This window comes from Carassius carassius, chromosome 26 (assembly GCF_963082965.1).
Source record: "Carassius carassius chromosome 26, fCarCar2.1, whole genome shotgun sequence".
NCBI lineage: Eukaryota > Metazoa > Chordata > Actinopteri > Cypriniformes > Cyprinidae > Carassius > Carassius carassius.
Genome location: NC_081780.1, coordinates 27,568,306 through 27,594,350, shown reverse-complemented (window position 1 = coordinate 27,594,350; position 26,045 = coordinate 27,568,306). Strand labels below are relative to the sequence as shown.

Genomic DNA, 26,045 nt, shown 5'->3' with positions numbered 1-26,045 from the left:
CACAGGTGCCCTGTAGAATGATGGAAGGAAAAAGCTTTCTGTTTAAATAACACTTTTTGTGGCTCTGCAGGAGGAAGAATCCTGGTGTGGCTCCTGTCGATGGGAGAAGCAATACAGCAGAATGCTTCATAGCCAACAAGGCGAGCAAAGCTGACCCCCACCTCCTTCATCTACTTTGGAAAATGAACAACTTTGTGAAGGATGGTCATCATCAAGGATGGTCATCACGTTAATGCTTTTCTTGGAGAGCCTGAAGGCTGGTTTTTAAAAATTTCCAGAAAAAAACTTGAGCAGGATAAGTACCTGGTCATTGATCTGCAAATACCTTCGAGTGGGTCTTTGTTACTGTTAATATATCAATTTAGATTGTTTTTACTGCTGTTGTTTTATAGATTGGTGGAACTTTGACGTCACTTTGTATGTGGATCAGCTGTTAGCATGACACTGGTTCTCCTGACAAAAAAAAAACAATAGGATTTCTCCATAGGCTTTTAGGTTTATCACAAAAATAAGCTCTGTGTTCAAACATAGTTCATAAAACTTGCATGTTTTGTCCATTAAGATAATCTTCTCAAAATAATATAACTTAATGAATTTTGAAGCCTAAATAAAAGCACCAGAACATAAAAGCTAAACATAGGCTATAAAGGAACTAGAGCACCACGAAAAATAATAAATATAATCACGCATATACAAACACTGATCTGTCTATATAAGGATTTATTACACAAATTTATTCAGACATGTTATTTCAGTGATAGAATTTCAGTTGCAGTATTAAAGTCATGGAGAGACTATAACATTTCACTGTTACTGATTTATCATCTAGCTCAAAGCATTATGAGTAGAACCTCTCGTCAGTTTATTTTGATTCATCAACACAGTTTCACTGATGATTCATAACCAACTTTAAACCCAGGATAAACCATAAACCCAGGATAGAGCGGCTGAGTGAATGTGGTCTGGACTGTGTGAATAAGTCTCGTTGTGTCAGAGACGCTGTAGAAGGACAGAGTTCCTGCGCTGTAATCCACATACACTCCTATTCTACTGCTGATGTTCTCTGCAGGGAGATCAGTATATTTGTCATTGTGTCTGAATATGTATCTTTCAGAAGAGCAGAACAAACTCCAGGACTGATCATTACATCCAAACTCAGATTGAACACCCGTTCCCTTTTTGTTGATGCTCTTATATGACACTGATACACGCACACCATCTCGTCCACTCCACTCAATCTCCCAGTAACAGCGTCCACACACATTCTCTCTACACAACACCTGACACACATTATCAAATCTGTCTGGATGATCAGGATATGACTGTTTCTCTCTCACATTTGTCACCTTTCTGTCCTCCTCAGAGAAAACTAGTTCAGTGTGTGCTGTGTTTGGATCCAGCGTGAGAAAACGGGCATCTGAACACAAGAACAGAGACATTTATAACACAAAAACAATCACTACAGCTGTGTGTGTGTGTGTGTGTGTGTGTGTGTGTGTGTGTTTGCATACATACATTTCTGTAGTCCAGCTGTAATCATGGACACTCCTCCATTATCCACACTATAAATACACAGAGTAACTTTCAGTCAGTAAACATACACACACACACACACACACACACACACACACACACACACACACACAGACAGTGCAATGCAATTAATTATATTATGGTATATCTTAAATTATGATTTTGGCTTCCAATTATTGTTAAAATACGAAAATCAAGACAAAATTACATTAAACCATGCTTTAAACAGAATAAAAATATTGTAAAATATGCTGCATCAAGCTAATGATATGCTAATCATGTTAATGTGATGCTTATCATGCTAGCATCATACAAAATGTGTTAGCAACCATAAAGAACACCCCAGCAACTTGAAGTAATTCTTTACAATTAAATTCTATCAAACTGTTTCAATTTGAATGCTTTCAGAACTACTTCATACTTTTAATCTGGGTTTTTTCAAGCCAACCTCAAAGTTTTGTCTACAAACTGTACTGATATTTCAATATAAACATTTGTGAGATTTTAGCAATCAAAACAGTTTTAAGGTTAAATTATGTAATTTTTTTGTCTATCGAAAACAGTGATCTGTGGCAATGTATTATGTTAAATATTAAAGGGTTTTGTGTTGGCTTGTCAATGAGGAATCTGTGGACAAAGTGAAAAGATCAACTTCGATCCTCAGGGTAAGATGAGTCACCAGAATTAGTACATAATGTCTCAGCTCCCACTGTGGCATAATCAGACAAGATTATTTTATACTAGATATTTGTGTAAATAAAGTATTACCAACATTAAGCTCAAATTGGGCAGCCCATTGTGGACCCCGATTCTGGTGGTAAATTGTGGAAGCCTCATTATGGGCTCTCAGTGGGAATGCCCTTTGGGTAAAATGTTGGCACAATTTCTGGGGGAGTAGGGGGGGGGTTGGCACAGTGGTTAAGAAATTTAAAATATGCAGCAAAAATATCTAAGATAAATTGGCAGTTTATTCTTAAACCTATCCGCGAGCTCGAATAGTGGAAGCATAATTACAGTTTCATATTTATTTTTTGTCATTTAATTAAATACAATTACAAACAATTTTATAATTAATTTTAATAGTAATTGGTGGCCCATCTGCAATACGCGGCCCACAGGTTGAAAACCACTGCTCTAGAAGTCTTAAAAACATACTGTTCTGTTACAGTAATTGTCTAAGTTAGAAATAATTAAGGAATAAACATTTAGGCTGTAGTTTGTATTCACCTGCTGGCTGCTCTGAGTATAGCACTGTCATTATCATGTGATTGATCAGATGACTAACAAGGAAAATATTAGGTGCGTTCGACTTTTTTCGAAGCAGCGCTGCACAGAATGAACACTGTATGACATCAAAGTACAGCGAGAGCGATAAGAGAGCACACGGATCCAATGCATTCGAATCGCTCTCACGGTACTAGTGAGTACTACACGGCCTAGTGCCTTCTATGCTGTTATTCTCTTCCTGAGTCATAAAGCAGTGAATCGGTATACATCTGCATTCGTCCTTAGACCAAATACACACACACAGCACAGTCAATCAGACACGCTTTATAAGCATTGGATATCCTTTTACACACTGCCGAGTATTGTTCTGCACATATCCCTCCTCTAGCGATAGCTGTGATACCAAGCCATTCCATGTTTGTTTTCAGTCTTTTCTTAGTTTCTAGTTTTCATAATCTTGTTTCAGTTTATAGTCTTCATAGTCTTGTCTCTTCCTTGCTCTGCCCTCTTTCTTGTGTTTTGACTCATTTGCTCTGGTTACTGGATTACACCTCATGTCTACCTCTCTGCATACTGTTAGCTCATCGCAGACCCACGCTTGCCCTAGGATTATTCTTGTGTCTTGCCCTCTATATACCTGTTTGCCAGTGTTTGACCCATGCCTGTTATGACCACGTCTCTGTCGAATATAAGCTTGCACATGTTTCTTCATGTCTCATGACTCTTCAGCCCTGTTACAAATATGAGCTCTTAATTATACATTCAAGAAATGATTTTCAGAACCAATTTCAGTGCCCATAGCAAAAAAAAGGAAAAAGGTAATTTAACTATTTGAAAATATAAATCAATCAATCAATAAATACTCTGCTTAGTATTAATGCAAAAATAATATTAAAGAAATACATTTTAAAATATTCACATGTATATTCTAAAAATATTTTTCAATTAAGTATTGCTTTAAAAGGATCAAGTGACAAATGAGTCACTTAAATTTCTGATTTGGATTGCATATTGCTGTTCAAGGAAAGTGATTATAAATATGCACAGGAGCATTTGAAAACAGAATTAATAACCTACTTTTGACAATAATCAAGACAAGGGATTTTCAGATTATTGAAGGTAAAACATAAATCTATAGGGCTGGTTGGATTTACTCAAGCCATTTAAAATATTAATTTGAAGCTTCTTTCTTTACAGATTCTTAATCACCGCTTTAATATAATAGGCTGAATATTAACCGCAAAAAAACCCTGCAAGTTCTATGTGAAATCAGACATTTGAACGTTTTTGAAGCATCGAATCGTTGAGAAAGTGGGGTCAACCTTAGTCAAAACCAGGGATGGGTATCATTTACATTTTATCAATACCGAGACTGCTTATCGATACTGGTACTTAACAATACTGTTATCAATACTATTTGGTGCAAAAAAAAAATCTGTCCAAAAGTTGTTGAAAATTCCAGGTTATTTTATTTAGCAACTTTTGCAACTGTATTAAAGTTTTTCAGTCAAGAGCAGTGAGTTATTTTTGTTTTAAACCTGTTTGAGTTTCTTTCTTCTGTTGAACATAAAAAGTTATTTTGAAGAATGTGATGGAGAGCTTTTGTCTTTACTTTGTTAGTATGTAGGTTAAGTATGTTTTGTTTTTTTTGTTTTTTTGTCCCCTCGAAAACGAGATGTTACATTTCAAGGGGTTTTCCTCTTCACAATAAATTTGACAAAATGTGGGAAATTAAACAGTCGCTGGGGACCAGCAACTGTTTGGTTACCCACATTCTTCAAAATATCTTATTTTTTGTTCAGCACAAGAATAAATGTAATAATAAAAATAATACATGTCTGGTGCAACATGACTTAGTACATAATAACAGAATTTATGTTTCTAGGTGAATTATCCCTTTAACAATAGGTGGCAGCATGTTTATTACTGTCGCTTTTAGAGCTGCACACATCTATTTTCCTCTCAACTGTTTATTTTAACTTTAGATATAACTGTGTTCATGTCAGTATTAGCACAATCAGACGATAACTAAACAATCAGGTGCTGTTTGACCAGCCCCTACTTATGCTTCGGGTGGACGCGCTCTGAATAGGCACGTTAGAACAGCACACAAATGAAACATTGAACCGGCAAGGCTTTAAAGCACATGGAAATAATAGAGATAAAACAATGCAAGTATTGATAACAATATCGTTTGTCCTGAAGCTTATCTGTATTCCGGTATTGACCCAATTACATACTGGTCCGAAAAAATACCAGTTCTCATACCCATCCCTAGTCAAAACTACTAATCAACAATTTACTGATTTACTTTTAGCAATGATGCTTTCCACTTTACAACAAATATTCATCTCAAGACTTGACTAGAATGATGGTAAATATCAGTGTTCACACTGTCAGAACACAGTAAGGATAGTCTTGATTTTTCATTGCTGATTACAATTTTTAACATGCAAATGGGCCGATTCTGTCATACTAATTTTTTAATATTTATTTGTTTATTTATTAATTTACATTTTTTTAAGCAAGAAATAAGAATTAAAGTACATGAACAAGATGTTCTTTGATCTATTACAGGCCAATTTCTGTAGCAATTTGAATTTAAAATACAACCACTGCATTTTAATCATGATCCAAACAAAGATGCTACATAATGCATGAAATCTTAAGCAAAAACTGCTTAGTGAAATTATTTTACATTAAAACATCTGCATGAAACAAAAACATCAGACATTCACTCTCTGTAGACAACAGCGATATAGCATTTCCTTGGTTATCGCTGTAAACACAGAAGCACTGCGCTTACAAATACTACTTTACTGTGTATTACACAGAGACAACAAGGGAAAAAAATTAACTCCTAAGTTCCCCTCAGAGATACAATTATATAAACCCCATCCCAGACTTGCACAGTTTGTGTGCAAGTCTGGAACAGAGATTGGATGAAATCAACTTGGCACTGGAAGCAAAAACAGGCCGGTTCCGATTTAGGCTGTTTAAACATTTTCTACTACTAACATTATTTGTTTTCTGGGAAGTGGTAAACTATTGATTCTTGGTTAAAATAAAACACAATATTTTTTAGAATAATAATTTTCTAGGACCACATCAAGATTTTCAAGGTCATTTGACATTTTCTCTTATTTTCCATTTTTTCCAGGACTGGAAAATGAGCCATCAATTTTACAGGTTTTTCAGGATGTGTGGAAACCCTGAATTACAAGCCTGCAGGATTGTAGTTATATTGTCAGTTTTTAAGTCATGAAATCACCAAAAAGTACCAATAAATTATGTAACTGGTCTGTCCTGTGAAGAATTTTCATGCAGGTATGATGTTCATTCTATTCATCAGGATATATTTTTCATATGTTTCATTAAATTAGTAGTATAATGTATTTATCATGGTAACTGTAACCCCAAAATGCCCCTTATATTCACTGTTATTTTGTAAATTTTTTAAATGAATGTGGTGGGTCATTTTCTAATTTTATCGTATTAACAAATGTTTGGGACTGCTATTTGAGTTATGTATTAATGTGAGGTTCAGTTCAAAATTAAATTCAAATCTGTAAACCTCTAAGCTTCTCCAAAGTTGGGGTCCAAGATCTTATGGTGCCATTTCTTGCACCAATAATGCCCACAGTTGACAATTCAAGATACTTGACATAACGGGGAAGTCGTGGCCTGGTGGTTAGAGAATCGGACTCCCAATCGAAAGGTTGTGAGTTCGAGTCCTGGGCCGGAAGGAATTGTGGGTGGTGGGAGTGCATGTACAGTTCTCTCTCCACCTTCAATACCACGACTTAGGTGCCCTTGAGCAAGGCATCGAACCCCCAACTGCTCCCCGGGCGCCGCAGCATAAATGGCTGCCCACTGCTCTGGGTGTGTGCTCACAGTGTGTGTGTGTGTGTGTTCACTGCTCTGTGTGTGTGCATTTCGGATGGGTTAAATGCAGAGCACAAATTCTGAGTATGGGTCACCATACTTGGCCGAATGTCACTTCACTTCACTTCACTTCTATAAAAGTGAGTATTCAATAGCTGTAAACTGCAAGTCAATAGCTGTCAACTGTGGCGTCAAGTGATGGATTGCAAACTGTCTGTAATGGTAAAATGTTGGTTTGTAAACGGACATGAAAGGATGAAGTAAATACATAGGAAGTATGTAAGTATATATATATATATAAGAATAATAACTGAGTCAATAATAATTATTTCTAAATGCTAGACCGTTCTCATTTCTCTCTGCAAATGGAACCTAAAGATTTTTTAACCATATGGAGAGCATTTAGAAATAATTCTTATTGACTCTGTTATTATTCGTGATTTTTCTAACTGCTAACATCTTGCATTTTTTAATTATGCCTTTAATTTTGTGACCAAAAATTGAGAATTATCCATTTCAGCTGTTTGATCATGCTGGTGCCTCACATTCTTTGGAAACTGTGCAGCTGTTAAATGTGCAATTCGGCACGAGCAGCGGTCCACTTTGGAATATTTTTTCTAATTCTAATTTTTTTCCGTCAATACTGAAACACGCGTGAACTACAAAGCCTATTTTAGCTAATTAATAAGAGTTAAGCTTCAAATGGGCAACATCACAAATATGGAAACGTTTGGATTTGTCCCAAATGAGAGACCATAACCTTACCTTATGTTTTACTTTAAATTATTATTTATTTTTTGTTAGTTTATAGCTTGAAAAATTTGTTAAATTTAAAGGATTTGTTGTAAAGTGAAGGGAACTAAAATATCCAGTTGGTACATTATAACATTATTAGGCCTGCCGTTATTATTTCTGAATGTAATAAAATGCAACTTATAATTTATATATTTTTTTCCTCTCACAAACTTTCGCATTCACTTTGTGTGCTCTGATGCAGATCCGCCTCCCGTTGCTCAGCTGTGGACGATTTAAAAATCTAATTATATTGTTAGTTTTATGCTAATATGTATCATATAGTATCCGAAGACCTTGATTGCAAGTTAATTTAGGTTATTTAACATGAACTGTGACATTTTACCCTTTTTAACTTATAAACCCCTTGAGATTTTAAAGTCAGTTTAATAGTATTGAAATTTGAATGTTGAATGTAGTATAAAAAAAGGTTTTAATTGCTTAAATTATTTCTATGAATTAATATGTTATGTAGAGTAAGTGTTTATTCTTTAAGAAAATACGGAAAAGAATAAGGGACGATCCAAATATTTGTATTGTACAATAATATAGGCCTATATCTGCCTGCAGTTAAAAAGTTATCATATTTGTTTGGCTTCACCCATTTATGTAGGCTCCAATTATTTAAAAAAAAATTTTTTTAAATGTCATTAAAATACTTCCATCAGCCTGAGTACATTTTACCATTATAGAATTGAGGTAGTAATATAGGAGGTGAAAATACTGTGAAATTACAAATGGCATGGGGCTTTAAAGCATAACAACTTAAGGTTTATGAAACGTTAGTCAATAAAGCATGTTTTTAAACAATGTCAGTTTTGAACTAAAATATTTTTTCAACCATACGGCCTGTAAATAAATAAAATGCATAGTTTCAATGAAAGAACACTTAAGAGAGTGTAGGTTGCTTTTGGTGTTTGGATTTGTACTTCAGTATAATGAGGTGCAAGTTTAAGAATAGCCTACACTATTGTTTTTTTTTTTATTTATTTATTTTTTTTGCTCTATTTAACAGTAGATTGAATGTAGATTGAATTTTGGGCTCATGATCAATAAGTTCCATTCGCCCAAACTGATTTTGTAAAATCAAACTGCAGACAGTGAACCTGGGTGCAGTTAGCACAAGTCGCCCTCGCTGTGAAGCGGAAGCAGCTGACAGAGGAATCCGCTTGGTCTTAAAACCTTTCTGAAAATGCCTACGTTTCTCAAATAACAATGATTTTTCACTAAAAGAATTATTAATTATAAATTGAGAATTAATAAATGTTATTATTATGGTCTGGTAAAATTAATTATAGCATGACAACACACTGTTCCTTTCAGCCAAAAAACAGACCGAATTCAGTTCAGCTGGAGAGGGTTGGAGTTTGGGGGTAGTTCTTTATAGCTTGTGGGGATTGAAATAAATTACCCTAAATTTAGTTGAAAATCCATTTGGTTGACAATGCAAAAAAATTGGTTTGCTGGTAGCATTTAGTATTATTTCAATTATATATAAAATTATATTTTAGTTGTTTTTGTAACCAGTGTCCATGACTGAATCAAAAAAACAATGTGAAAAAAATCAGCTTAGAAAAATTAAGTTGTTCTAACTAATCAACTTAATAATTGTTAGTTTTAACACAAATTTTCTAAGTATATACAGTAACATTTGAAGTGGATCAAAAAAGTTAATCAAAGTTGTACTAAGACAAGAACACATTTTGGTTTTAGGACAACTTTGAAGAAAGGTTTTGATCCAATGCTAATGTTGACTACTGTATAACGCAATGTAGTTGTGACGAGTGGGGCGGGCCAAGAGACGTGGGAACAGGAGCGAGGCCAGTGGAGTGATTGGAAATGAGCGACACCTGCTCGACCCACAGGTCTCGAGTCCCACAGAGGAGATGGAGGGATATAAAACCGGAGCGACGACAGTGACGGACGAGAGAGGACCAGGCCTGGATTTTAGTTTGTGTTTGGTTTTTATTTGTGCGCGTCAGTCATCCGTGAGGGGCTGACGTGCTGTTTTGTCTTTATTTTGTAATTAAAGTTTATGTTTGATTGTCCGCCGGTTCCCGCCTCCTTCTTCCCAATAATTATGGAGTCTATATCGTTACAGTAGTTTATTAGTTAATATAACTTAATTTCAGAAGAAGTTGCCTTAACTCCCCCCAAAAAAAGATGTAAGCTGTTGCGTAAATTCTTTTATTTATTCTTTTTTACATCCAAACAATATTTTTTAAAGTGTGAAATACAAATTCTCATAGAATGTAGCCTTATTTATTATTTATGAACCAGCTCTTTATGTTTTTCTAAATCCCAAACAGGTTCCAGACATCCATAATGTATCCGTCTATGAATGTGTTTTATAGGCTATTTTAGATTTCGTAAATAGAGAAATAGACCAGAGTTTTTGGAATACAATATATTTTGTAGACTTTCTGTGACAGAAACACAAAACCAGAAGCAGGGTTTGCCATTCTTAAAACAACTTTTTGTTTTTGCGTTTCAAATTAAAAATCAAGGCATCTCTCCATTACGGACTGTTCCAAAAGCAGAATTTATGCAAACACGTATAAAATGCTTTAAAAACTTTAACAGAGAGGGTATTTATTGGTCTGCCCCACATAAGATTTTTCTAGTAACTAGTAGTCGTTCATTTAAGTCATTATTCATCTAATCATGCACATTTATATTAAATTAACACAGTCTAATCTATAATGAGCCTAAATATATATTGCGCTCAAGCACATGCATTAAGTTGACCACAAAGCATAGGCAGAAGTAGCCTAATAACTGAAAAAAAGAGACATTTTAATTACAACCCGAATTCCGGAAAAGTTGGGACGTTTTTTAAATTTTAATAAAATGAAAACTAAAAGACTTTCAAATCACATGAGCCAATATTTTATTCACAATAGAACATAGATAACATAGCAAATGTTTAAACTGAGAAAGTTTACAATTTTATGCACAAAATGAGCTCATTTCAATTTTGATTTCGGCTACAGGTCTCAAAATAGTTGGGACGGGGCATGTTTACCATGGTGTAGCATCTCCTTTTCTTTTCAAAACAGTTTGAAGACGTCTGGGCATTGAGGCTATGAGTTGCTGGAGTTTTGCTGTTGGAATTTGGTCCCATTCTTGCCTTATATAGATTTCCAGCTGCTGAAGAGTTCGTGGTCGTCTTTGACGTATTTTTCGTTTAATGATGCGCCAAATGTTCTCTATAGGTGAAAGATCTGGACTGCAGGCAGGCCAGGTTAGCACCCGGACTCTTCTACGACGAAGCCATGCTGTTTTTATAGCTGCAGTATGTGGTTTTGCATTGTCCTGCTGAAATAAACAAGGCCTTCCCTGAAATAGACGTTGTTTGGAGGGAAGCATATGTTGCTCTAAAACCTTTATATACATTTCAGCATTCACAGAGCCTTCCAAAACATGCAAGCTGCCCATACCGTATGCACTTATGCACCCCCATACCATCAGAGATGCTGGCTTTTGAACTGAACGCTGATAACATGCTGGAAGGTCTCCCTCCTCTTTAGCCCGGAGGACACGGCGTCCGTGATTTCCAACAAGAATGTCAAATTTGGACTCGTCTGACCATAAAACACTATTCCACTTTGAAATAGTCCATTTTAAATGAGCCTTGGCCCACAGGACACGACGGCGCTTCTGGACCATGTTCACATATGACTTCCTTTTTGCATGATAGAGCTTTAGTTGGCATCTGCTGATGGCACGGCGGATTGTGTTTACCGACAGTGGTTTCTGAAAGTATTCCTGGGCCCATTTAGTAATGTCATTGACACAATCATGCCGATGAGTGATGCAGTGTCGTCTGAGAGCCCGAAGACCACGGGCATCCAATAAAGGTCTCCGGCCTTGTCCCTTACGCACAGAGATTTCTCCAGTTTCTCTGAATCTTTTGATGATGTTATGCACTGTAGATGATGAGATTTGCAAAGCCTTTGCAATTTGACGTTGAGGAACATTGTTTTTAAAGTTTTCCACAATTTTTTTACGCAGTCTTTCACAGATTGGAGAGCCTCTGCCCATCTTTACTTCTGAGAGACTCTGCTTCTCTAAGACAAAGCTTTTATAGCTAATCATGTTACAGACCTGATATCAATTAACTTAATTAATCACTAGATGTTCTCCCAGCTGAATCTTTTCAAAACTGCTTGCTTTTTTAGCCATTTGTTGCCCCTGTGCCAACTTTTTTGAGACCTGTAGCAGGCATTAAATTTTAAATGAGCTAATTAAGTGGATAAAAGTGTAAAATTTCTCAGTTTAAACATTTGCTACGTTATCTATGTTCTATTGTGAATAAAATATTGGCTCATGTGATTTGAATTTCTTTTAGTTTTCATTTTATTAAAATTTAAAAAACGTCCCAACTTTTCCGGAATTCGGGTTGTACTTATTAATAAACTGTTTCTTGTCGGCCACAAGATGAAATTCACAGTGCTGACTCTCATCTCCACAGTATACTGTACGTGCCTTTAAAGAGAAATGCAACCTTCACAGATTACATAATGCTTTTGTTTTTAATTGGTTTGTTTAAAAGTAGACATTTCAAGCTTTCTGTAGATATATTTCTCATGTATGTCTCATGTATGTGAGACAATTTTAAGTTATTTCATTATCAGGAAAAAATTTAAGCGATCAAGAGGGCGCCTCCCTGTAATTCACGTGCATTAATAATTTTCGAACAAACACTTGAATATGAATAATAATAGAGCTCATTTATTTTTGAAAAAAAAAATCTTCACAAGTCTGCAACCAAGACAGATGCAGTTATAACCTGTAAATTGGAGGCAAGTTTACGTTTTAAAATGATCTAACGGCCAATGTCACTCCAAATCATTGATTATAAGTTGTTCTTGAACAATAATAAATGGATGTATGACTCTCATAAACTTGTTATAATAAACCTCTTTTACATTAAATAATAAAGATATAAAGCAGGTTAAGTTCAATATTATCACACAAATAATTATAAAATGCTATAGACTGCGAATAAGATGGTAGTTTCACATGTTTTAATACGCATTACAATGTAAAAAATTTTTTACATGCAATTATCCAAGCTTAAACCAAACAAGATTTGTAATGAAGATAAAATATGTAGTCAAACAAGAACGCTGCGTGTGTACTCAGCATCATGCATGCTGTGCAAATATTATGAAAATATGATACACACCTGCAATTAAATGTAACTTCATGTTTTTTTTATTAACTTAAATTGTGTGAAAGCAAGTAAAGCAGGCTCCCTTTAAAATCACTTAAGTTTTCTTTTTTTTTTACATGTGCATTTTGTTGATTTTAAGCGTGAGGATGTTTTAATAATCCATCCATTCTCTTAGAGTTTCAATGATGTAGCTATATTATGCAGGTTTAATTTATTCATTTCTTGTTTTATTTAGGCCTAAATAATGGGAGCGAAATTATACAGCACCTCACGTTTTACTAAAATAAATTATATAATTTATAAAATGCAACAATTTCTTAACCAGTGTACAGAGAGATATCTTTTTCCCGAGAAGTTATCTGTGAAAATAAAGATCAGGTAATGAATAACAAAGTATGTGCGTGACAATAAAATGCATGCTGTGTTAATAAAGTAATTTTAAAATCTAAAGTAAAAATATATTTGTGACAAATATAGGCCTTTTAATGCTCCGACGCAAAGTATACCACCATTTCTTAAGGATAATATAACACACAATATATATTATATAAATAATACAACATATAAATGTTTCAAATTTAAAATATGGTGTTATACTGTGTTTTGCTTAGAGAAAATATAAGCACAGGCTCATAGGCTTGACATTTATCCTGCTTTATTCCCTCTAAGAAATGCACATAACTTCTTAAGTACTAAACTTTCATCTGTGAATATAAAATATTTTAACTACAGTGTTTTTCTTTCATTTCTCCCCGACTCCAGATGCCAAATGTAACACATAGGTGAAGGAAAGCTGACGGCTATTTGCGAAAATGTGCTTTGATGCATTTGTTTGATAACTTGTGGTTAAAGCGCCACTCAGTGGTTGAAAGCTGCAAATGCACTTTGCAGACGCAAAAAAAACTGTATATTAAAATCATAAACAGTAGCATTTACAAATAAAAGCGTATCTAAAAGTATGCAACAACAACAAAAAACATAGGCCTGCCATTAAAAGACTTGCTTTCACAGGTTCTGCACAATCCTGTTCAATAATATCCTCTGCTTCTCAATTAGGTTCAAACTGATAATCTATTTTAACGACGCCGTTGTTTACAATACAACCGGAGCACATGCCACTGAGGTGAGGGGCGGGACGTTTAGACCCCCACTAGAAGTGGTTTAGCCAATCACAACACACCTGGTTATCTAACCAATCAGAGCCCATCGCGTATTCCTGAGGGAGGGGCTTCATAAAAAAAGGAAATGATCACTTCATTTCTCAGAGTAGGGACAGAGCGTATGGAATAAAGGTAAATTATATGCATTTAGCACTGACGCATGTTAGACTGCACCCCATAAACACAAACAAGCTTGTAAAAACCACTGAATCACCTCTTTAATTTGTGCTATTAACTTGTACTTGCTTTCTTTGGCTAGTGTTTTTTTTGCTGTGGTATCAAAATTTAAAGAGAATTGAAAAATGTAATTGGTATCTAAATTGACTATTGGTGTCATATAGGCTTATTTATTAGAATACACGAAAACGGATCAAAAAAAATAATAACAGCAACTATTTTATTTTTTGTGTGGCAGGGCCAGAGAAAATGTTGGCAGGGCAAGTAAAAATTGTAAAATCTTTAGCGCTGAATATTTTTCAGGATATTCTCTGGATATTTTTATATATTTATTCTAAAACATAACAAGGATAGTAGATGATATTTAACAATAAAAATTAAAATCTAGCTTCTCTCAGCATATGTACACTAGGGCTGTCAAAATTGCTCAAAAATGACGTTCGAATATTCCCTCTAAAAAAAAACACAAATATTCGAACTATTCGAACATCTGGTGGCGCATGTTGTCAATGACACGCATTAAGTCAATAACAGGACAAAATAATACAAAGAGACATAACTACTTGTATAGGTAGTCTATTTAAGTTTAAACATATTTGACAACGTATTACCTACAGAAAAAAACAAGGAAATCAACTAATGGCCAAGACTGCAGACCTCACGCTCTCTCACCCTCTCTGCGCATAACGGTTTAAATGAACAAACAAATTTTTCAGTACTGATCAAGAGTTTTGTGCAAGCAATTTAAGGTTGCGAATTCTGTCCCAAATATAGCAGGCTTCATTCAGTGATTGAAACAAATATTATTAATATTAATTGAAGTTTTACAGCATATAGAACTGGCATTGAATGCTCCGAGCGAGCTGTGCTGTGGTAAACATGGAACTTTTCCTTGACATGAAACGATAAATAATCAAACCTCGCTTCCATTGCTTGACAGAACTCCCCGAAGCCTGCCCCATCCACGACACTGATCGGTTTCATGTCTTTACAAATGAACGAAATTATTTTATCCGTTATGGCCTCTTGTCGTGTTGCAGACAAAGAGCTTGTGGCGGGCGATGCAAAGTAACGTTAAGTGTCAAGTCGTGACTGTTTAGCTTGAGTTCCACACATTATGCCATGCTCATTTGGGTGCACATTTTTGAGATGTGACCTCATGGTTGAATGGTATGCTAACTGTATCTTAAATAGCTTGCATACAACTTTATCTCGCGGGTCAACAATTTTACCTCGCTTTCTCTGCTGCGGTCGAGTTGGGCTCTGCACTTGCTGTCATCTTCCATGAAGACGCATCAACTTTCAGCAGTGATGCTGTGCCAGACAGTGCGACTCCTGTGAGGCTGTGAGGCTGTGAGGCTGTGACCTGTCCCTGAACCCTCAGGCACGCTAGCGCACCCACTTGTAAACCAGACAACCACGCCTCTACTACCGCGGGCGTTTTTTCCACTTTTTTTTTTATTCGAATATTAATTTTCACCTTCGAAATTCGTTTTTTAAAAACTATTCGAATAAATATTCGAATTTAGAATATTCGTTGACAGCCCTAATGTACACATATGTACACAGAGTGTAAGACCCCAGATCCTGTGTGAAATAGAACATGCTTTCCATTGATAATAAAACATAATTCTGAGGGCTGTAAGGACCCTGTCGAACAGACACAAATAAACCTCTGAATCACAATGTTAGCTGTTGAAACTACATTCCAGAGACATCTAAAGCTTCTAACCATTTTGCAAGTTGTAAAAAAGAACAAAGGAATCCCAAATTGCCCCCTGCTGACCCGGCTTCATGTTTCACAGGAATAGCAATAACGTTTAACTGAACAATAGAACAAAGAACATTGTATCTTGGAGAGTGTGACTGTGAAGTTTGTATATTGTTACAGAAAGGTGCCAGCGACAGACACCTCAGGACTGTCCCCATTTTCCCCTTTCTTCCTCTACATTCCAGAAAAAATTGCGCTTTTCCTTTGTACAAACAAAGGACCATAAAACTCATATAGAGGAGTTCAAAAGACAATTATTTAAAAGTATGAAAGTGCAACTATATTCAAAAATAATGTGTTATATCATATATGTTTGATATGTTTCATGTAATCAGTGCAACTTAAACCAATGTTTTATAACCCCTTTTAACAGATAAAGCTATTAAATATGTGTAAGATATGTAGAGTTTAGTGTTAAATGAAAGCTTGTTTTATTTACACCGCTTTGGTATGAATGAAATGGTGAAATCTGAAATTGTACGCATGTTAAGAATCTTTATAGAACTTATTTGCAAAACCCGCGAAGATACTTCCACCGTGATGAAATAAACATCATTTTAATTTATGCACGAGAAAGAAACATTATGGGGCATGGCTTAACCCTGCAACAGCGTCCTATTGGGACAGTTGCCTCTGGGAGGGACCAAATCGGCTCACTTTAAAACCAAATGGCACAAACAGATTCTTTGCTTGTATTGCTTTTCGCGCACCCTTGGGCTTTTAGCCTTTGTGCTCACATACTGTCGAGCGATCAAGTCATTCAGAACTCAAATGCTCCGTTGAAACCTCATTGACTGCCGAAAACTTCAAATTCTAAAGCTGAGCAACTAAACTCTCAGAAGAACTTCCAGTTTTTCACCATCTGTAGCTAAGGCAACCAACTTAAGCAGTTACAAGGAAAACCCCTTTCGTCACCACGTGAATCTCAAAGACATCATCCAGACAACAGATCTGCAACCAATCCAAGGCACTTGATTCCTTGAGACGAGGCAACAAGCGAATCTCCAACTCTTCTGAACCCTGATTTCCAGCGCAAATGCAAGTATAACAAATATTCATTCCTTGTTGAAATAGGGGCAAATCAATCTTAACCCTCTGGAGTCTAAGGGTATTTTTGGTGCCTGGAGAAGTTTTGTCATGCCTTGACATTTGTGCTTTTTTCAGTTTCTTATAAATATCTAAATGGGTAAAGACTAATCTCACTGTAATCAGCACAAACTGGGCTGTAATAATATGTGAAATGCATGTATGTACATGATTGTGTTTTTGAGAAAAAAAATATTATGCGTGGTTAGTGAAAAACTAAAAATGTTAAAACGCTTGAATAAGGCAAAAAAACACATAAAGAACAATGGTTCCCGGGATTTTTAGGCTTGTAGCCTAGAATTTTTCTTTCTAAATGATGTGAAAATCATCTTGTTTACTCACTCACAGAAAACAATATATTGATTTAAATTTTCTAAGACACTTTTTGTTGGTAAAAGTCATATGCGAGTAGGCGTCAACTACCATGAATATCATTGTGATTTACACCTGAGAAGACAAAGGATAATGAGCTGCATAATGAGCCTCTCAGTCATCTGTGCCACTGAGAGGAAGGAGTTACAAGAGAGAATGTGAGGACAAAATAAATCTATATAATTTTATGTTTGTAGTTTATTTAGAATATATTTAATTATCCCACAACATAAATTAATATCCACTTGGGGGAGCAGTTAAACAGTTTATTAGAAACAATCAAAGCTGACTTTCAAACAAATTGTTTGGCATGCTTACTCCAGTCACACAATCCTTCAGAAATACTTTTAACAATCTTATTTTCTTAAAAAAAAAAAAAAACGTTTGTTGTTATTATTATCATCATTATTATTAATGTTGAAAAGAGCTGAGAATATTTTTCTGGGTTTTTAGGGGGAATAAATGGAAAGAAAAGCATTGTTTTTACATTTGTTACAGTTATCTATTTGTTACATTTATATTATTTACATCAAGCTTTCGAAGGGTATAGTGTTGTATATTGTTATTGAAACTTCATAATGTTTCACTTGATTATACATTTAGTCAGGAATTATAGTTTGGAAAAAGTCTAACTAGTAAAACGTTTACACGTTATGTGAAAACTAGTACAAGTATATAAATAAATAAAAAGAGACTTACTCATGTTTATGATCTCTGCTGAATAAAGTGCTTCATTCTTTTTTTCTGAGGAAATCCATTTCTCAAATCCTCAACCACATCACATCTTTTTGGGGTGAATTATGTGTTATTCCTCTCATCGCGAAGCAAACAGTAAAATAAAAAAAACTTGAACAGTCTCGCTGCTTTTTCTTCTGTTATGGGCGTATTCAAGCCGCGCGCTTCAGTTTGAATCTGAATAGCGCGTTCGGCGCGGGGGCGTGGTCACATTAGATATAATGAAGGGAGACATGAAAAACAGACATCGCGTTGTTTTCATATGGATTACTTTATCACAGAATATCTGTTTTCGGCGGCACTTGTTTAGTTTAAAAATAGACATGTCAAGCTTTCTATAGATATCTCTCTCATGTATTTTCGTTGAGTATTCACGGAGTTACAGTTCATTTAAATGACGTGTTTGTAAAAGAAGATCAGCGCAGACAAAGGCTGCAGACAGCGCACCTTGTTTGTTATCTTTATTTTATAAGTGCACAAAGTTTTGTTGTTATTATGTCTGTATCCAAAAAAAAGTAGACCCTTTACAGATTCGATTGATGTATTGCTCTTATCTGTACGATTAAAACTGAAAGTGTAATTTAAGTTCTTTTCGGGGTTATCAGGAGAAAATGACTCAAAACGCGTATCCGCGTTAATCGACTTGATAGGGTTAAGCAGTAAAGATAAGCCAAATCTCTGCTTTTGTGATTCTCTTGGTGCGATCTAACAACTAGCAACAAATACTAGATCCTTGGGACTTAATTCAAATTCCATTATTTCTCATCTTCAGTAACTGTATGTGTGTATGTGTGTGTATGTGTGTTCATTAGAGCAGTTCCATGTAACCTTAAAAGTAGATCAATACATTTTTTTCATTTACAAAGAAGCATTGTCTTTAGTTGTGTATTTTGAAGTTAAACATTGCCCAGATCCTGTGCTACCCAGCTTGTAGCTTATAAATTATAATTTTGTTTTAATGGTCGTTGGCCACGAAGCAGTATAAATTGAACTGTTTAAGATATACTGATTTAATGCTGTCAAAACCTGACTGGAATTACTTCAAAATAACTGCAAAATAATTGCACACCTTAGTGTTCATCAACCTATCAGAATGAAGCATTCAATAGTTTAACTACAGCTAAACTTCTGTTCATTCTCACCAGAAACTTTTGACAATGTTTGAAAGATGAAGTCAAAATAAATAATAGTGTATAATAAGATGGTAATGCTGCCTTTGGAGTGGTTTAATAGAAACTCCTCCAGCTCAACATACTTGAGTTTTTCCAGTGAGCAGTTTGGATCGTCCAGTTTCTCAGAGAGTAGCTTCACTCCTGAATCTCCTGGGTGATTGTAGCTCAGATCCAACTCTATCAGGTGTGAGGGGTTTGAACTCAGAGCGGAAGACACATGACCACAGCCTTCCTCTGTCACCATACAGCCAGACAATCTAAAGACATACACAGTCCACATGACTTCCACATTTATACCTATTTCAACCATTCATTATGTATTATGTATTTGTAACTAACAGTTTAACCACCAGTTACTTTCAGTGACTAATTTAAATTTTTTTAAATTGTAAATATATAATTGTATATATAAAATGTATGTAATTCATGTAATTTCTAATTAGTTATGATGAAATAAAGAAACATTACAAAATTGGGAAAATGTTTGGCACATATTCAAATCCACGTTATGAGCGGCCTAAACACACTGAGTTTGTGTTGAGAAGCATTTGCTGCAGTGGGTTCAAACTCAGTTCTTTGAATGCCACTGCCCTGCAGAGTTCAACTCCAGCCCTAATTAAACACACCTGATCCAGCTATTCAAGGTTTTCAGGATTACTAGAAACATTCAGGCAGATGAGTTGGAGTTGGCTGGAGCTAAATTCTACAAGGAAATGGCCCTCCAGGAGCTGAAGTTGCCCTGAATCGAGCTGTTCTTGAAACACTGAAAACACAGGACGTTGTCCTGCTTTTATGTAACTTAATACTAGGGCTGCACGATATTGGGAAAAAATGACATTGCGATATTTTATCTTTCTGCGATATATATTGCGATATGAAATCTAATCAAATTTTTTCTTACAAACAAAAATGGGGTGAACACTTACATTATCATTTTAAATGATTTAAACATCGACACCCTCGTGTCAATAGATTAATATGCGCGAGGGAGAGAGCAAGACAGCGCACTCGCTCGCTCTCTCTCTCTCACGCACGCTCTCTCTCTCTTGTGCGCGCTCTCTCTCTCTCGCGCGCGCTCTCTCTCTCTCGCGCGCGCTCTCTCTCTCTCTCTCTCTCTCTCTCTCTCTCTCTCTCTCGCGCGCGCTCTCTCTCTCGTGATTCGTACATCACGATATCGATGCTTAAACGACACATCGTGCAGCCCTGCTTAATACAGCTTCATCCTTCACTGGAGCATGTCAGAATGTGTATTTATATAATTATCACATTTTGAAGTTTTTGAGATTGTGATGTAATCATACAAAGCCATATCCTGTTTTGGTAACCATGTATTGTCAGAATACATAAAAAGGCCAACTGATTAGTAACAATCACCAATCATAAAATTTGAAAATTATATGAACATCTGAATTTGGAAATCTGAACAATATATACACAAAGTAACTGCATACAGAATAAATCATAACTGTTTGATTTGTAATAATTAGCTTGATACAAAAAAATAATAATAATATTTGAACTCAAACCTCAGAATCTCCAGCTGACAGTTTGGACTCTTCAGTCCATTGGACAGAATCTTCACTCCAGAATCCTTCAGGTCATTGTTGGTCAGGTCCAGCTCTCTCAGGACAGAGACTGAGGAATTTAGAACTGAAGACAAACTCTTACAACAATGAGTAGTGAGGTTGCAGTTATGTAGCCTGTGTAGGAAACAAAATAAAGTGTGATATTAATGCTTATTAGGTAAGGTTTATATGGAATATAGATAACCTGGATAAACCTTTGACTGTACAGAAAGCTAAAACAATTTTCTCATAAATCATCAAACCAGTGTTTCCGGTTTCTTTAATTTATGATGAAATTTAGCCTGTTGTAATAATTACTATATTACTATGCTATAATTACTTATCACACAGTATATGGACATGACCACAATAAATATTGATGATGTAATATATTGTCCATTGTGTTTACATGCCAGTTTGTTAAAAAAAATTCCCCTACAGGCAGCTGCTTCACACGCACATACACACACACACTGGTTTCCATGTTTTTGGGGCCACTGCATAGGAATAATGGTTTTTCTACCATACAGTCTCTATTTTCTAACCCCTTATCCTAACCCTTTATCTAAACCTACTCTCACAGGAAACTTTCTGCATTTTTTGATTTTCAAACACTTAATTCTGTATGATTTATAAGCTTGTTTCCTCATGGGGACCTAACAATTTACCCACAAGGTCAGAATTTACTGGTATTACTATACTTGTGGGGACATATGGTGCCCATAATAGAGTGAAAACCAGTATACACACAGTTTAGTTTTATTATTATTTCAACTTAAATTCCTTTAAAGGGGATTTCATGTGACTGGTGTCAGCACTGTAAATGCATCGATACCAGCCTGTCTAGCACACACAGAGAAGCAAGTTCCAGTTAAAACGTTATCATTTTATAGTCAGCAACATAAAATGGTCTTAAAATTAAAAATAAATAAATGTATTGCAATTATTTCTGGGGCAATATATCTTTGAACAAAATGTATTTATCATGACAGGCTCACAGGATACAATTAAGGATAATCAAAGAGTATTAACATACTCTTTAATTAATATACTGAAGAGTTAGAATAGTATTAAGTTCACTCACAAATATACATCTACATTTTTTTTTTCATTTTTATGAACAGTCATCTGTGTAAGATTAAGACCCAACTAAAAGATGTTAGTGTAAAGAAGACTCTTACATTGCTCTTCTGGTGTTTTTGATCACAGGCAGCAGTCTCATCACTGCTTCATCAGATATTCTGTATTTCTGCAGCTCAAATTTCTCTTGAGTCTCTTCTGACATCAGGAGCACAAAAACCAGACCAGACCACTGAACAGAGGAGAGATTCTGTGCTGAAAGTTTTCCTAAGCTAAGATTCTTCTGGATTTCCTCAACTAAGTCAACTTTCATTTCAGTCAGACAGTAGAATAGATTGATGGTTCTTTCTACTGATTTCTCCGTCTCTATTTTCTTTTTGATATAGTCAGCAGAGTATGTCATGTTCTCTGATTTGAGCTCTAGTTCTGGCAGTTGTTCTTTTATGTCACTCTGATTGGACTCCAGTGAAAGACCCAGCAGGAACCGAAGGAAAAGGTCTAGGTGTCCATTCTCACTTTTTAAAGCCTTCTTGACTGCAGCCTTATGAATTTGAAACAGTGGCCTTTTAGAGAATTTCCATGTCAGTTTTTCTATGTAGGATTGAAAAAATATTTTTTCTTTCTCCTCTTTGTCAATCAAAGTTGTGTAGAGAGCAGCAAGGAATTCCTGGACACTAAGATGTACGAAGCTGTAAATATTTGTTTCTAAAAAGGATTTTTCTTCCTTAAAGATCTCGGTGCATAACCCAGAGAACACTGACCCTTTACTGACATCTAATTCATACTTCTCAAGATCTTTTTTGTAGAAAATCAGCTTTCCTTCCATCAGCTTATAAAACGCCAGTTTCCCAAGCTTCAAAATAATCTCTTTGAAAGGATCATCACTGTATTTATTTTTCATCTGCTGTATCTGAGAAAGTACAAAGTTTGTGTACATCCCTGTGAGAGTTGTGGGAGTCTTGTCATTACCCTTTTTAACCAGCAGAGGCCGAAGAACAATGAGAGAGATCCAGCAGAAGACGGGGATGTGGCACATGATGTACAGACTCCTGAATTTCCTGATGTGACGGATGATGTTTCCAGCAACTTCAGCACTGCTGTTTTTGTTGAAGTATTGCTCTTTCTGCTCATCGTTAAATCCTCGCACCTCTGTTACCTGATCAATGTAATCTCGGGGTATCAGACTGGTAGCTGCTGGTCTTGATGTGATCCAAATGTGAGCAGAGGGAACCAGCTTTCTCTTCATCAGGCTTGTTATAATGATACTCACTTCTTTTTCTTCATTAACATCTTTAATGCTGTCATCATCTTTAAAGCTCAAAGGGAAGCTACATTCATCCAGCCCATCAAAGATGAACACGACTTTACCTTCCCCTTCAGGAAGAGAGGGCAGTTCATCAGGACTACTAAAGAAGCATTTGTTAAGCAGACCTAAAAGACTGAACTCTTTTTTAATCAAATTCAGTCTACGAAATGGGAGTGGATAAATGAAGACTATATCCTGATTTTCTTTTCCGTCAGCCCAGTCAAGGATGAATTTATTGACGGAGACAGTTTTTCCCACCCCTGCAATTCCCATCGTCAGCACTCTTTTTTGTTTGCTCATATCACTCTGGACTTTGAATATATCATTGCATTTGATTGGTGTGTCAATGGTAAATCGGTTGTGACTTGATTCCATCTGTATCACCTCATGTTCACTCTCTATTCCTCCAGTCTCATTCGCCACCACATATAGATCAGTGTATATATCATTCAGGTTCTGCTGATGACCCTTCTGTGAATTACCAATCAATATCCGTTGGTAGTCCTGTTTTAATTTCTTCTTCAGTCTGATGCTGATCTCTGTGTAATCATGAACAGCAGCTTCATGGTCCACTGCAGCTGAGCATTTGAGAAAGAGAAAAATAATAGCAAAGAGTAAGTAATCACTTTTTAACTTCTGCGATTGACTAAATTTCCCAGCAATCCATGTTTTCACTGTTATACTGTAAGTGTTTTATGCATCTTCTGGAAGAGTATGTAACCTCTGGATCAGAACACAAATGATGAAGAAGAAGCAGAAAAAAACTATATAAGCACTGCTTCACGTTTATATGCTTAAACAGTATATTAATTAAAGTTGCTCAAGCTTACCAAATTAAATGTTGAAACCCACAAAGAGTAAGAACTATGCGAGATTTGGGAGCATTGATGGATGAGATCTACTCGTAATCTTGTCTTTTTATCATTGTCCTGAATCTGATCTGGATGTAGTCTTAAAAATATTTCAATAACTCAATACTCTACCTGACAGCCAAGAATTTAATAAATAATTTTATAAATATATACTTTTTGTTTCATTAGGCATTTTCAGTTGGTAACACCAACCAGTGACAAAGGGGTAGCACACTAATCCAATAAAACTGCACAAATGTGTATATTGGTGTTGGTCAGCATCTCTCAGTGCAGTGTGAACTAGCCTTAAGAGAACATGATGGCTGTACCTTGTTTTCCTTTATTTTTCTCTGTGTCTTGGGATTTCTCTGTGAAGAGAAAGAAAATTAAGTAAAAAACTGCCATGTAGCTAAAGCATGACATTTAACAATATTGCCATAAAACAAACTAAATTATGAGTAAGGTTCACATGTACTTGGCATTAATAAGCTATTAACTAACTGCTAATAAGCGTTGTGTCTCAGTCATAACAGTTATAGTGATAGTACCAAGCTGTATCGTGCAGTTGATGGTCACTTTGTCGTTAAAATTGTTTCCAGTGATTACAGGAGCAATTACATTTGCTCTTGTCTCAGCTTTCACATCAACAGTGGTGTTGAATGCTGTAAAAGAAAAGATTCATCTTTTTTCAAGATTCATCAAATTGAAAGGTGTTTGCTGATGTAGTGCAACAACAATTACATTTAGTTGGTGTAATAATTACCAATAAATACATCATTAGTGTGTCTTCATTAAAGTTCACTTTATAATTCATTAATAAATGGTTCACAGGTGTTCACTCTACATTAAGGTTCACTTTCACAGAGCTGATTAAGAAACACTGTAAGAGAAGTGACATGAGACATGACATATAAATGAAAGAACCATAAATAGAACATCTTTCAGTCTTGCTATAATAGTACATTTTGCTGCATCATGAAATAAACCAGGAATCTGGTTTTGAGTGAAATAAGGATTAATAAATATTTTTTATTAAGAATTTATTCCATCAGGTATTCCATCAAATTTGCCCTTTTACTCATGCATCTATAACTGTTTATCAATGAGTTATAATGCTTTTGTAAATGAGTTAGTTATTTATGGACACTGTTACAAAGGGAACCTTAATGTAAAATGTTACCATTTTTAGATATCTGGGCTGGAAACAAGACAAAAAAATTTAAGTCAGCATGACTGGTCCTGTAATTGCTGCTTGCATCATATTTGAAGAGTTTAGTTCCAAAACCCAAAAAAAATCAATTTTGATTAATTTGAGTAAAAATGTGTTTTCTTTACCAAGAAAGTGGCAAGATGAAAGACACTATTTTCTGTTTCAAACTTTTACATAGCATCTTTAGATTAAAATCTAAATCTGGTTTTGAATTTTTAACGTTTTGTTATAAAAACAGATTTTTTTTCGAAATGCAATAAATCCATTGAATCATCATTGAATCGCATGCGTTTATCATGCGTATCTCATCAGTAAAGCTAGTTCTGTGATTAATAGTAAATCTCCATCATGTGCTTTCAGATAGAGCGGCATTTAATATGCTAAGCGGATGTATCGCATTCGACAGAGAAAGGAAACTAGCGTTTGTCGTGGTTTGGAAAAAAAGGGAGAAAACATGACAGAATAACATGGCAGATATCACATTTTGCATAAAACAAAAAAACAGACTTTTCAATACTGACCAGGTATAATACTGATTTTTAATGGCATTTATCGCATTTTGGAACCAAACTCTTAATTTTCTTGACTCCATTTAAAGAGAGTAATTGATAATTACTCCAGATACATTGTGAATTACCTCCAACAGGGACAGATGTTTTCATATCACCCTCACTCTGAGCTGTCAGAGAGAAAGAGAGAATTACTCACAAGGACACATTTATTACAAACAAATCAGCATTGCAAAGAGGAAAAGAGGTTTCACTTGTAAATATTTAATCATGTTACAGTCACAGTGAATTCAATGTTACCTTGATTTTGTTGATTTCCCAGCTGTTCAGCCATCATTCTGGTTCATCTTTCTCAGGATGCCTACTGTGAGCTTCTTCTGGTCCAAAATCTGATATTATTGCTTTGAGTTTTGCTAGCAAAAAACAAACATAATA

General features: G+C 35.4%; 2 protein-coding genes across 3 annotated transcripts in view; both read right to left on the bottom strand.

The window, feature by feature from the left end:
* LOC132106099 (gastrula zinc finger protein XlCGF8.2DB-like) overlaps window positions 1-26,045 on the bottom strand; it is a 102,466-nt gene that overhangs the window by 31,952 nt on the left and 44,469 nt on the right. The window lies entirely within an intron of this gene.
* Window positions 706-26,017, bottom strand: LOC132106019 (NACHT, LRR and PYD domains-containing protein 3-like). The gene is made up of 9 exons (XM_059511610.1): window positions 25,911-26,017; window positions 25,739-25,780; window positions 24,440-24,553; window positions 24,221-24,259; window positions 21,836-23,618; window positions 20,616-20,789; window positions 19,173-19,346; window positions 1,516-1,562; window positions 706-1,417 (listed from the first exon to the last, which is right to left on the bottom strand). Exons 1-9 carry the CDS (start codon window positions 25,945-25,947, stop codon window positions 876-878), a joined length of 2,952 nt encoding a protein of 983 aa, XP_059367593.1. The 5' UTR covers window positions 25,948-26,017; the 3' UTR covers window positions 706-875.